General features: G+C 40.6%; 1 protein-coding gene across 3 annotated transcripts in view; it reads right to left on the reverse strand.

Annotated features, from left to right (window-relative positions):
* Nucleotides 1–14,679, reverse strand: part of MAPRE2 (microtubule associated protein RP/EB family member 2) — a 165,276-nt gene that overhangs the window by 95,183 nt on the left and 55,414 nt on the right. The window contains exon 1 of one of the 3 annotated variants that reach the window (XM_003261930.4): nt 8,026–8,327. The exons of 1 other annotated variant lie outside the window; for it this stretch is intronic. In XM_003261930.4, the coding sequence (XP_003261978.1) occupies nt 8,026–8,147 (122 nt within the window). In that variant the 5' untranslated portion in view covers nt 8,148–8,327. Of the gene's footprint in view, nt 1–8,025; nt 8,328–14,679 lie in introns of those variants that run through there. One more of the 3 variants, XM_003261934.4, reaches the window with a different exon arrangement.

A 14,679-nucleotide genomic window follows, 5' to 3' on the forward strand; every position in this document is an offset into this window, starting at 1 on the left:
AAAAACAAAACACACACCCTGTGTATACACTGGGGTCAGGTGTGGGAACCTCTCCATCTCACATCCCTCCCACCCACTGTCCAGGCCCCTGGAGGCTCTCATCAAGGGAGGGCTGTGCAATATTTATCTTTGTATTCCAACGGCCCAGCATGGAGGAAGGTTGGCACATTAAAGGAACTCAGTAAGTCTGCTGAAAGAAGGATTTTTGGCTTAAACTTTAATGTAACAATAATTGTGTAAAACCCAAGAATGAGGATTTTAAAAATGACATTATTAGAACCTGAAAACACTTTCTGGCATTCCAAAATGATAAAAAGGAAGTAGATGGCATGAGGGAGTGGGGGGAAGAGCTCACTTAGCTTCACTTTCTCCTGATTTGCACGGCACCAAATGAAGACCTCGCAGGGAATCACAGAGGGCCCTTCAATGAGGGATACCACTGTTTATAATCAAAGTATAGCTGTGAACATAAGAAAGCCTCCCAGAGATGTTTTTTGACAAATTACCTGGCATTTTTGACAAATTACCTCCCAGGGCTTTGCCAGGGTAGGCTGACACTAAATAAAGAACAAAAAATTAATGTCTTTAAAGCAAAACAAAACAAAAACAAGTGTTACTTCTACGAAAAATGAAATAGGATCTCAGAAATCTAAAGGGTGTCTCACATCAACGGCACCATCTTTTCAGTCATATGCAACAACAAACATTGGCCATAAGCTTCAGGATCGATTCTGCGCACAATTAAAATTTGAATTTCTATAAAAATTTGTATTTTCTGCTGTATAAGTTTTTATGGATAGCCAAAATGCCTTTAGGAAGTACAATTTTAGAAAGTATAATTATATATACATATATGTGTTATATATAGTATTAACACATACTATATATGCCCAGTTCTCACCATTATTGTGTTACAGTATTAACACATATACTATATATACACTATATATAATAGTATATACACATAGTATAGTGTATAGTGTATATATAGTATTAATACATATACTATAAACACACATATACACATATAGTATATGTGCTAATACTATATATACTACATGTATGTAGTATACATACACATATATAATACATATATGTTACTACTATATATGTGTGAATATAGTATATGTATATGTAGTATGTGTTAATACTATATGTAACACATATATAATTATACTTTCTAAAAGTATATATGTATGTGTATATATACTTTCTATAGTGTACGTATGTATAAATACACACATATATATATAGTATATATGTTAATACTATATAAATATATGATATAGTTTGGATGTTGTCCCCTCTAAATCTTGTGTTGAATTAAAATCCCCAGTGTTGGAGGTGGGGCCTGGTAGGAGGTGTTTGGGTCATGGGGTCGGGTCCCTCATAGCTCCATGCTGTCCTCATGACACTGAGTGACTTCTCACATGAGCTGGTTGCTTAAAAGTGTGTGGCACCTCCCCCTCCATTCCCTCTCTCTTGCTTCTGCTCTGGCCATGAGACATGCCTGCTCCCACTTCGCCTTCCACCATGAGTGAAAGTTCCCTGAGGCCTCCCCAGAAGCTGAGCAGATGCTGGTGCCAGGTTCCTATACAGCCTGCAGAACTATAAGCCAATTAAACCTCTTGCCATGTTGTCTTTCTGTTCCAAAGTCATTACTAAAATCAGATTCTTCCAGAATGGTCATTTTACCTGCTGGAACCAAGAGAGGCCTAGAAGTCACAGAAAGTTTGAGTTTTTGCCATATTTTCTTAACTAGATAAGCATTAGAGGACACCATCACTCAAAGCTGTCAACTTGATCGCTTCATGTATTTATCACAAACTTCTGCTCCTTTAGAAAAGACAGTAATTCTTTAAGAAACTCTGTCCTGGTTCAAGTGAGTAAAATCTTAATTCACTTGGGGAGATTTGACACTGAAAACACAGTGTTTTTTTTTTTTTTTAAGTAACCTACTAAGAAATTATTTATTGGTGGCCTATAAAACTCTGTTCAGTCTTTATCTTGCTAATGATTTATTTTCATTAAAGTAAATGATCATCTTTGGGGAGGCATTTTATAAAAACATATTTAGGAGAAATTTCTTTGATTTATGCTATAAGGCAAACGTTGCATAATTTCTTGCCTATGTGAATTGTAGGTTTCCACTTTGAGAGAATTCTCTCAATCTAATAATAAAGACCAAGGGCCAGAAACACTAAGATAAACAATCAGAATTTTAAAATGAGCTAAGAAACAAGATTTGTATGATACCAATGGGATGTGTGTGGAGTGTTAGAAAGAAAAAGGGCTGTTGGAATAGTGCTTCAGATATTGGCTAAGTTTGACATACTCAATGTACTATTACAGAGGCAGATGGCTGAAAGATGGCCCAAAGTCAGGAAGAATAAAACTGTTCTTAGATATATATTCTAACTTAATTCACTGTAGAAAAAAGATACTTCTCACAGGAGAGAAGAAAATCAATTTGTCCTTTAAAGTGAAATAGACTAAAATAAGAAGTAAACACACACACACTATTTAGGGTAAATGCCATCCACTCTGGAGTCTGCCACCAAGGTGATAACCTTCTAACTGTCAGAGGAATTGGCCCCAAAGTCACAGGGAGTGTTCTGAGCAGTTTCATCAGCCACATCTGTACTTTTTACAGCATTAAATGCCAAGGGAAGATGCTTCATAATGAACCAGAAACCTGGTTCATTGTTTGGGAAGATAAGAATAGTGGCAGCTCTCCACCCTTGCCACTCCTAAAAGTTAGACTGATAGCTATGAAGTGGGCATCTGCAAATATAAAAGCCACTGTCTGAGCTAAGTACCAGTCTCATTATGGAACAAAGCTGCATTCATTGCTTCTACTCAAGGAAAGACATCCTGAGCCAGAGAACATCTACCTTGTCCTGATGTCTGCACATTAGGGGGCTCAAGCTCTGGCATGGCATTAAGTATTTTCTAGTGATTCTAGACCCACACAGTGGGGCATTGGTGGACCCCGTTTTCCTTTCAGCTCTCATTTCAAAACTGAAGATCCACTGCAGTAGGCATCTGTTTTCATTACACTATCTTCAGTCAATAAACTTTCAGTAGCTTCTTACTTCCAAGTTCCAACTACCCCACCTGCTTTTCAATGCTTTTATTTTCTACCACTGCCCAACACACCTGGCCAGGCCAATGAAAATTCTGCCTGATCCTAAAGCCTACATTCTTTTCAGCAAAATTTCTGGTTTCTCACAGTGTCTTTTAGCTTCCTACAGCATACTGGACTTCAGAGAAACCTTTTTTTCCCCCTTTGGGTCACTGGGGGTTCAGGAAATGCAAACCACTTTCGCTATCAGACTAAGCAAAATACCGACAACACTGTAAGTCTTTTACAAAATGAGCGGTTTTCCATCGGACTTTACTAGGACTCAAGATCCTTCAAGGGGCATCTAGCAGAGACCTTGGCCAGAGCAGACTTTCAAATATTTGTACAATTAATTAATTCTCTAAACCAAACAGAATATTTACATTAGTCCCAAATTTCCCCTTCCAATTAATCTTAGAATTATTCACTGCAGCTTCAAGAGGTCCCTATAAATAAAGAAAAGATGCTGCATAAGGAAATCAACCTTCTGAATTCCAGAGGACAATCTCACAGCACTGCTCTAAGATAATGCACTGTCAACAGACACCAGCTACAGAGCAGGCGTGAGCCTCTCCCCAAAGCAAGAGAACCCGGAAGACCATCCCATTAACAGAAGCTCTGAAAATCCATAAAAGAAGTTCCAGAGTTGGGCACGTACTAAAGCATCAAGTAATCTTCTGATTTTTAGAAACACTACGAAAAGTAGTAAGGACAAAAATCTTTATTTTTGGAAAACCTCCTTTGACAGTATTAAACCTAGATGATACTAACAAATACATAATAAAGACATGAATGTAGACTTTTGCAATCTATAACTGCTGTTTTGGGGAATGTGATGTAAGGTCTATGTTCTGACAAAAGTGAGCCATGTTACAATAGCCTCTACTGAATGGAACACACTTTCACAACTCTTTTATACACACACGTGCACAAAAAAACACACACACATGCATGATATTACGATATTTCTCCTTGTTTTCCTGAACAACAGTATGTTTTTTAAAACTGGCAAAGCTGGATGTTATGGCCAATGCTTTAGGCTTAAATTTTAGTTTTGCTTTTCTTTGCAATCCATTTCCTGGGGCCAAGTAATTTTTTTTTTTAAGTATTCAGAAACATGTGCTACTGTAGTCACATGCTCAAAACACCCATGTAGAAATAGTCCTCTAGACTTATACATTCATTCTTAAAAGCCTGGAGTATACAAACAAAGATGCAGTGGGCAGAAAGCCAGTTAATAAATCTCATTTCCGACTAGCATCTGCATGAAACAGAGCTATGGGGAGTATCCTCTCCAGGGAGATCCAGAGCACGACTCATTCGCTCTGTGAATTAAACAGTGTCACCTCGGATGGCCCACACCACATTTATTTTTTAAGCAGCTCTTAAAATACATAGATTTCTAGCATTCATAAACACAGTGAGGAAGCTAAGGCTGAGAAGGAGATCACACAGGAGTGAAAACATGTCTCTATGGGTCTGCTAAGCCATTTTTGTACTTACTCTTTTCAATCGGAATTACTAATCCAGGGGTAATTTTCTAAAGGAAACTTGCTTTTCTAATCAAGGTGCACGCTAGTTTCAATAATGAGCTGCCGCCCACTCTGTTCCATGCTGTGAAAATGGGCTTTGTTTACACTATCAGATACCTGGGTTAAGAGATGTGGGTCAGGAACCAAATTTGACTTACTTATGAACAATATGGTGCAAATGCTATAACAGTAATGTCTCCTTCTCCAAAAGAGTGACTGCTTGCCCATTAACAATGCTCAGGAGAGCCACCCTATCCTCTAGGAGTTCTCTCCTCTTCTCACCTGTGCTGCCAGCAAGGTGAGACATGTTCTTGTCCAAAAGCCCCTACAAGAGCCCTTTTTCAGTAACAACGGTATTCTTATGTTACATAGCTCTTTTAGGAAATTATTTGTTTTAAATATTGAGTTTAGCCTCACAATATCTCTCTAAGAAAGGGGGCTAGATATTTTTATATATAACAGGCAAAGGTAGAAAATAAAGCCTAAGGCTGGGCGTAGTGGCGCATGCCTGTAATCCCAGCACTTTGGGAGGCCAAGGCGGGTGGATCACTTGAGGCCAGGAGTTACAGACCAGCCTGACCAACATGGTGAAACCCCATCTCTACTAAAAATAAAAAATTAGCTGGGCGTGGTGGCACACGCCTGTAATCCCAGCTACTCGTGAGGCTGAGGCAGGAGAATCTCTTGAACCCGGGAGGCAGAGGTTGCAGTGAGCAGAGATTGCGCCATTGCACGCCAGCCTGGGCAACAAGAGCAAAATTATGTCTCAAAAAAAAAAAAAAAAAAAAAAAAAAGAAAAGAAAAAAAAGCCTAAGATAAAGACCTGTGGGGCGCCTACCTAGAAGTCAACAAAGGATCCAGTTAGAGAATTCTCTCTGATCTTGCCAGGGAACTGGGCTCACTCAACCCAACCCCACCATAAGGGACTCCACCCAGAACTTCCAGGCACATCTTCATTGTTGAGGGCTATAGCAAACTTACAGCCAAGGCAAAACTTTTATTTGGTTAAATCTCTACTCTCGCTTTCAAATTGCCTTCCAAGTTTCCTCAGCAATTAAATGGCTATATTATTCCAGTCTTGGGATGCCAAAATAATGATGGAATGCTTCCTGGATAGAAAAATGTGTCACATTTTTCCTTTTCCTATGCCCCTCCAAAAAAATAAGTGGTAATTATTACACTGGACATCCACTTTGAAAGAAAAACAGACGAAGGAAAACATCGAATGTGTCTGTCTCCATGTGCACCCTTTGTATAACACAAGACAAATGCAATTTGAGAGGCTTCCTTCTTCATTTAGCCTATGACACCTCTCACTATATCATCCAGTAATCCTATTATATCAAATACAAATGCAGTGATGCTCTTAGGGACGTAAGAATTTGTTCAGTAAGATCTTTATTAAAATTCAGTTTTGTTTTTTACATAATTTTGAATGCCATTATAGGGACTCAGAAAGCAAACTGGAAATAATTTAGGAAATGCAAATAATAGCTTGGGTTGAATTAAAGAGGTAAATAAAATTTCATTTTAAAGCAATAATCTGTCACCAAAACATAACATTTAACCTTTCTGTCAAATGATTTTCCATTGCCATTTCAAGTTAGTTTACGTGAGTAATAAAACCCAACCAGGCAACTTCCTTTGGCCCATGGGGTAAAATTCGAATTCTGTCTTAAAAGCAACTGCTACCTACACAGCAGGGATTAAATCATTTAGAAAATGAAGGCTTCAAATTTATTTTCTATAAAAAAAGTTCAAACTAGTGAGATTTAAAATCACTTCAAGTTTTTTGTTTTTAAATTCTATTTTTAGGCTTTGGGATGGTCACAGAGGAAAAAGGTGGAGGAGTAAGAAGAGAAGAGGCCCAAATTTCCAATCACAGGGTCTCTGAAACGAGAGCCCCAGAAGTTGTGGACCAATTTTGATTTACATTAAGAGAATAATAAGCACTTGAAATCTGTAAGAATGCCATATCAACACATTAGTTGGAACCATAAGGCATGAGATTTTGGTGACCTCATGGGCACAGCCAAAATTAACTCCAAGTATTTATGTAACTGCCAGAGATGACAGGGCAAAGGTTGCTTATAATTTTTTTTTTTGAGTCAACAAATAGTGCATTTCTTTGGCCAAAGAGAAAGGAAGTAGGGTACTTTCTGGTCCTATTTTGTGATATGCAACATTTACACACACAATATTCTACCCATAATACCATCTGAATGTTTAGATGACGGCTCTAAAAAGGAAAAAAAGAGTTATTTCCTGTTGCTCATTAGCTGAGAGGATGCGCTTTAGAGGTATGTGTGCTCTGCCTCAAAGCAAAAGCATTGTTAGCGTTTATCAAGGTAACATTTAAAAATAACTACCCCAGTACAAAAGAACTTCAGAGGAAATATGACCGAAGCTATCAGTATCCCTTCAAGTCTGGCCTTGAGCTGCATAAGACTCTAGCTGCATTCTCCATTACATTGTTATCCTTATCAAACAATGCAAACAATTTTAATGAGCTTATCTACTGGAACATATTGCCAGATATGTTAATGTAAAAATGATGCCAACCGTACAGGCCAACTCATTAATCAAAAGGTTCACAATACAATGACCAAGATCAGTCCCATCCTCAAAACAGACCTCAGCAAAAGACCAGGAATCACCTTCCTACTGTAAATAAGAAGGAAAGGCTCCCCCCACCCAAGCGGTGGCCATAAACTCCTTAGAAAATGCATAACAGCGCCCAGTTTTTTTCAAGTCCTTTGCAGTCCAGTCTCTTTCTAATAAACCTAGGGCTCTATGGAGAAAATTTTGGTGAATGTCTGACACTATGACCTCTGCTGTCAATCCCTGCACCAATCAGCGAGCAGAATTCTTACAAAGCTCCATCAATCTGGCGGTTTAACATCACAGACTGCAGCTTAATCTAGAGGATTCCATCTTTCCTGCACATTCTCCAGGTTAAGCGCAAACGTTTTTCTCCCCATCCTGCCGTTTTCTGCCTTTTGGCACAGCTACCTAATGGCTCCTTTAAAATCTAAAAGGGAAGGAGGAAAGGAAGTGCTACTGCCTGTCTCCCTTTGGACAGCGGGGGAAAACAGCATGCATTTTTATCAGTGTGGAAGGAAAGAGATGGAGGGAGACCCCTCGAAGGCAGCAAACCTATTCACAAAATGCTTTCCATCTGCAGTCGCGGAGCCTCAATGCAAACCCAACATGACACATGGAAACAGATACCAAATAATCACAACCGCCTTCACAAATGCATGCCTGCAGCAGGGGTCGCAGGCAGTGTCTGCTCCATTATATAACGGGCTGGATTTCCGCGCGCCCTCACGGCGGTCCCCGGCGCTGCTCTCGTGCCAGCCCCATTACCTGTAGGAACGCTCCCCGCGCACTGTGTGCTTCCGGAAAGGAATGATGGTCCCGTTATTATCCTGGATGATGTCGTTGTTGTTCTCGCCATTTGGGGACAGGGTTTGGGTCGGCCCAGGCATTGGCGCACTCCCGAGAAGGGGAACAAACCGCTGTGGGCTGGCTGGTGAGGAAGGTGGCTGCGTCTTCCCGCTCGCTCGCCTGCTCCGCACGGACCGTGCCTGCAGCCTGCTCGCTCACTGCCTTCTCCTAGCTCCCGCTCGCGCCCCGCCCTCCTGCGGCCCCGCCCTCTGGCCGCTGACGTCAGAGCGCCGGCAGCAGCACCCTGGTCACGTGGCCGGCATGTCGCCATGGCAACCCGCTAACTCATCACCTCGCCTCAATTCGCACAGGGCCGCGGCGTGACCACGCCAGCAGCTCCAGGCAGGCACCGGGGCAGGCCTACATCTGGCATGTAAAACCCCAGGCCACCCTGCAGCCCCCCTCGCAGACTCGCCTTGTCTGAAAACCAGCTCTTCCTCTAACCATTTCCTTTCCGACCCGTGCTCCGACTGCAGCTGTGTACACAAAAGAACGATTCAGGCAAAGGGGTGTGGGAGACCCTTTAACTCCTTCAATACCAAGTTTTTATGCCATGACAATTAAACTTGGTCAGGTTTCAGAAAAACCTAAAAAGGACCTGGTGGCCAGCTTGTAGAAAAGGTATCAGACTAAGAAGTTAAAATTTCTGCCTTTCTCCAAACAGCAGCAACCATCTCCCCAAAACAAGCCAAAAAGCTAAAAACCTACAAGGAAGCTGTATTTCCTTCTAATCAATGTAGCCTTTAATAATGTGAGGATTAAAGATGGCAAATTAAGAGATCATCTGTACAAAGGAATCCCCAACGAGGGTTTTTCTTTTAAAAAAAGATAACCACCATTTTACCAGTTACCCAAAACCCTCCAATTAAAATTCTTTATGCTGCCTTCTGATACAGATCATTAATTCGTTGCCATTTATTCTATTTCCATTTGAATTACACAAGTGATCACCTCACTTAGTATTTGAAAGTGCTTAACATTCAAGCTGTTCTATATCCTTCTAATGCAGCTTTCAAATGTATTGGCTATGTGACAGATACTATTATTATTCCCACTTTAAAGATGAGTAAACTAGTAAGATTAAGTAAATTGCTTAAGGTCACACAGCTAGGAGTGGTGAACTGAAGCTTCCAAGTGACATGCTTTTATCAATGTGACTGGACAGTAAAGATCTGTAATATGAGCTCAATAAATATTATAAATCAAGGTAAGAATCGAGTACTTCCAAGATGACTGTTGTGAAAAGATAACTGTGAACAGAATTGCTAGCACTGTGCAGTCTACGGATTAGATTATAAACTCAAAAGACCCTGCACGTGTTCAGTACTGTCCTCCAGAGAGGAGAGATTTTTTTATTATTATTATTTTTTAGAGGCGGAGTCTCGCTCTGTCACCCAGGCTGGAGTGCAGTGGCGCAATCTCAGCTACTGCAACCTCTGCCTCCTGGGTTCTAGTAATTCTCCTGCCTCAGCCTCCCGAGTAGCTGGGATAACAGGCGCACGCCGCCACGCCCAGCTATTTTTTGTATTTTAGTAGAGACAGGGTTTCACCGAATTGCTCAGGCTGGTCTCGAACTCCTGAGCTCAGGCAGTCCACCTGCCTTGGCCTCCCAAAGTGCTAAGATTACAGGCATAAGCCACCACGCCCAGCCAGGAGAGATTTTGAAGGATTCTTTGCTTATCAGCAGTGGTCTCTGACCTTTTATAGGGTGAAAAGGGAAGAATTGGGGTGTAAAAGATACAGCATAAATATATGTGTCATAAAGTGTTAAGCTATGATTCACTCCTTCACGTCACTGTATGGTTTATCAGCTTTATCATTTTGTGATACAGATATTAAAAACAAGTAAACACTTTGTCATTCCTGACAATTCTTCAGCATATGTCCCTGGTAATAAGTTATTTCTGGTATCAAGTTTCTGGAATTAGAATCAAATGTTTTACAACCCAGATGGTAATGATAATCTCAAACAAGGGGCCGTACTTTTTTTCCTTCCTATTTTATACTTTCCTCTTAGGCTATTATTTTAATAATTTTATCTTTTGCTTCTCCAGTTAGTCCACAGTGCACAAGTTGATTCCTTCATCCACATCTCACTTTACATAAGATTTTTTTCTTATACAATCAGATCCAATTCTGACCTAAGACTTACAAGGTACACAGATGAATATCTAAATACCAAAGATACACACCAAGCTTCACATTGCACTGTGAGCTAAAGGAGCATGAGAGTGTAGTCATTCCTGCAAAGACCTATGCTTCCTCTTACTGTTTCTGTTACTTGACCTGCTGCTGTCAATTTCCTTACTAATTTGCTCCCTTTCACAAAACTTCCCCTTTTTGGGGGGACAGTCTGAAATTGAAAGGCACAGTCTACAAATCAAATATTTAATGTCCTCAGAGTATGTTCTCAATCTGGGTTCTTTAGTACAGATCACTTTTCCATGATCCCATAGTTAAGTAGTATGTAAAACATAATTTGTGTCATTGTGGGGACTAAACTTGTCAGAATTTGAATGCATAGTTCATTGATCATACCAACTAATTTTGTGGAGAGAACACACCCACTTTGTTTCTAGTCTGCTCATGAAGGAAGGGATGGGATGATGGCCAAGAATTTGGGCTGATGGTCTAAAAAGGGAGGGGCTGTGAGTCAGGTGAAGGGCTCCAAGGGCCCTGTAAATCTTCCTCTAAGACTGTTCTGAGCCACACTACTATAAAGGGACCCACAGAACTCCAGAGACCAGTGATTACCTTCTGAGATGCAGGGGTAACAGGGGTAATAATTTGAAAATATTAAACAGATGTGTTTTCGTTCCTCTCCTCATAAATCAGGTTACCTGGCAGCCATTTTCCAGCTAAGCCCCAGGGAAAAGGGAGGGCAAATTCCACTTTGGGAAGCAGAATGGTATGATATAGGGAAAGTACAGAAAATTCCGGAAGGATGAGGGAAGAACTCACTCCTTCCAGCCCCAAGTGAGGGTAGAAAGAATGGATGAGGGCAGAATAAGGAAGGGCCTCCCAGCTTCAGGTCTCCAGGCTCAAATCCCAGAAGGGAGACATTGGATAGGCTGAAGGCAAAGCCCAAACCTAAGGGACTTCCTTTTGCATCATTTCCTATTTGATACTCTAGGAAACCACTGCCATAAAGAGGGTCTCCCCAACACCAAGCAAGATGTAGCTTCATCACGGTAAAGACTAAAATCGGTGGCTTAGTATGGTTAAGGAGAGGGTAGGCTTAGGCTTAAATTTCACTCTCAGACTCTTCTTCTGCTAGCATGCAATGTAGAAGGTATCTAGAAGTTTCTGTCCATCCTATAAGGGGATAATCAGGAAGTGGAGCAGATGTTGCTATCGGAGGGCTGAGTTTGTGATGGTGGTGGTGGTAGAGGGTGTCAGGAGGGAGTGTCTTTACAGCAGAGGTGAAGTGATATTTAAGTGGGTCCACAGGAGGGAACATATAAGGCAGAGCCCAAATAGGAGAAATAGCTACCTCTGAGGAATCTACACAGGGCAAGGGCCACACCTGTAGAGAGAGAGCTACTACAGCTGTAGGGGTCAGCATAGACCACCAGCAGAATGCCCATGGATGAGATCAGACCAGTGACTCCTCAGCAGACTCAGATATTACAAGCCCAAGAACCAGCGTGAGACCAGGAGGCCCCTACTCTCCCAACCCTCTTGTGCTCCTATAAGCCCCACTCACCTATTCCTACAGACACCATCTTGCAGAGGGGCTGGAGAAAGGAAAGATATATAGAGACCGAATAGTCACCCAAGAGATGAAGCCATCCATCCAAAGATGGTCTAAAATGGAAGAGGCTGTAATACTGTGAACTAGCAAGTTTAAGACTATTTCCTGTTCCCCACTACCCAGCAGGGTAGGGAGAATTACCCAGGTCATCCTAAGGAAAAAAAAAAAAAAAAAAACTAAGCTAAAATGTGTTTCTACATATGACTGTGGATTTAGGTTTTGTCTTATGTACACGGGCATATCTAAAATAAAGCATGTGCTGACATATCTAAAATAAAGCATGTGCTAACCATTGCCCTTCACCTCCAACTGCCTATTGGAAAATAACTCCTGTCACCAAGCATCAGCATTAAAGAGGGGGCCTGGGTCCTGGGCTTGACTTCACCAGATGCAGGTTCTATGACCTTGGCAAGTTACTTTGTATCTCTAACATTTAGTTTCCTCATCCATAAAGTAGGGTAATAATGCTGGTTTCTCCACAGTGCTGCTGTGGAGATGGAGATTAAATTATATAACGTATTTAAAGCACTTAACCCAGTGGCTATATAGCAAATGCTCTTTAGTGGTAAATGTAATTTTTAAGTAATTTGTTAGGCATATCCTAAAACATTCATTCATCCATTTGAAACTTAAAACTGGCTTCCTTGTATACTAGGAGCTGGTAAAAAAAAAAAAAAAAAAAGAAAAGTCTCAGGCTTTCACTTCAAGGAACTCCCAGTGTTGTCGGTGAGGAAGGGTAAAAATAATTGTCAGTTATGATTACAACACAAGTGCTATAGCAATGGTGCAACATAGGTGGGATGGGACCATCGAAGGTGAGCACCTAAGTCAGAATGGAAACTTGGAAGTAGGTCCGAAAAGTACACCTAAAATCTTGGATGAGTAATAATAATAGTAACCTTTTTCTTCATAGTTGATTTTCTATGCACCAGACAGAATGTGAGATCCCTTAGACAAAGGGCTTCAGGAGTTTTGTTCACCGCTCTATCTGCAGTTCCTAGAACAGGACCTGGCAGATAGTAGGCACTCAATGAATATATAATCAATTCATTTATTCAACAAATATCATTTGATTGGATTCTCACAACAACCCTAATGAGAAAACATTAAGTTCAAAGAGAAGCAACTCATTCAGGATTGGATATTAGGTTTTCTTAGCCCAAAAGTTCACATGCTTATCCATTAGGCTATATTGTCATTTAAAAGAGGAATGGCAGTGTAGAGGGAAGATAATGGGCTTTTCATGCAACTATTCCTACATACAGAGGTAGGAAATGTCATAACATCTCTGGGAAACAGCAGGCTGTTTAGTATGGACAGAGAACACAGTGGCAGGAGATGGGGCAAGAATGAAGGTGCAGAAAGGTCTTATGGCCAAGCTAAGGGGCTTGATCTTAATTCTGAAGGTGACCTGGAACCACAAAGTGCTGTAGGAAGGGAAATTTATGGTGACACTTGCATCATAACAAAAAAGTCTGATGTTGACAGTAGTATGGTGGATATACTGAAGAAGCAGTTTAGGTCTTCATCACTCTTTGACTCATTTTGAAGACCTAAACTAAGACAGAGGCATGGGGTTGTAAAATTCATAGGGTATAACTCAGGATTTGGTGACTAATTGGATGTGGATGCAATCGTTGGTGGGAGTTAAGAGTGGGTAATGAAGGAGGAAGAGACATCTAAAATGAATTCCAAGTGTATGGCTTGGGTGGCCAAGTAGATAATAATACCATTTATCAAGCTAAGGAATACAGATTAAATTGTTCTTTTGCAAGAAAGTTTCTCATAATGTGTTTTGGACATAGAGAAGTACCTCTAGAACATGCTAGTGGTCAATACTAGCATGCAGTATGGGTGTTCACTAAGTATTTGTTGAATAAGGGAATATATAAGTCTTAATGTGATGAGATGTGTTTGACTTGGAGACACATATTATTTGGAGGAAGTTATGTAACAGGTGGTCATTACAGCTGTGAGTGCTCTCATTCAGGGAGAAAGAGAAGACCTGAGATAAAACTCTTTAAAGGCTGATGATAAAAGAGAAACCTGCAAAAAGAGACTGTGAAGGGTTTTATCTAGTAGGGCAAATCACAGGAAGGAGTGATTGCAGTGGGCCCATAGGAGAAGCAGGTTTCACAAAGGAGGGAGAGGTCTCTAAGGTCAAACGTCACAGAGAATATGAATCAGATAAGGAAAGAGATGTTTACTAGATTGATAAGATGTTCTTAAAGATATTTTTAGGAGGCTGGGTTTTAGGTCAGACACATCAATAACTACTGAAGAAAATAATGAAATCTTTTAACAGGAGGCACTGCAATTTTTCATAAAAACATGAATTTTATGACTGAAGCAAGATATTCCAGGAAGAGATATACTAAATCAAGGGTGTATCTAACATATCTGCAACTAATGGGAATCAGCAAGTATCTGTACTAAAAAGCTCCCAGCAATACAGGAAGGATATGTTAATTAATGACCAACTGTTAGGCATCAGATGAATTGATCCTACTTTCGGGCCCCTCTGGAGGTCTAGATCCACCAAAAATAAAAAACAAACAAACAAACAAATGTTTAAAGTGCCTGTTTGGAGAGCTGGATTTCTAAAATGGACCCAGAGGACACAGAGCTGGAAGCATGAGAACAGGGAGCCAAAAAAAAAAAAAAAAAAAAAAACCCAGCAAGAGGTCCCAGCACACAGGTGCAATCAAGGAAGACTGAACCCCGGCATTAACTCGAATTTTAATTTTGAGTCCCTAGCTTATAGCACAATCATGTTTCTCTTAGAACTTAGGCCAGAGAGTACAAATAATTCTGTATTG

This window comes from Nomascus leucogenys, chromosome 4 (assembly GCF_006542625.1).
Source record: "Nomascus leucogenys isolate Asia chromosome 4, Asia_NLE_v1, whole genome shotgun sequence".
NCBI classification, from domain to species: domain Eukaryota; kingdom Metazoa; phylum Chordata; class Mammalia; order Primates; family Hylobatidae; genus Nomascus; species Nomascus leucogenys.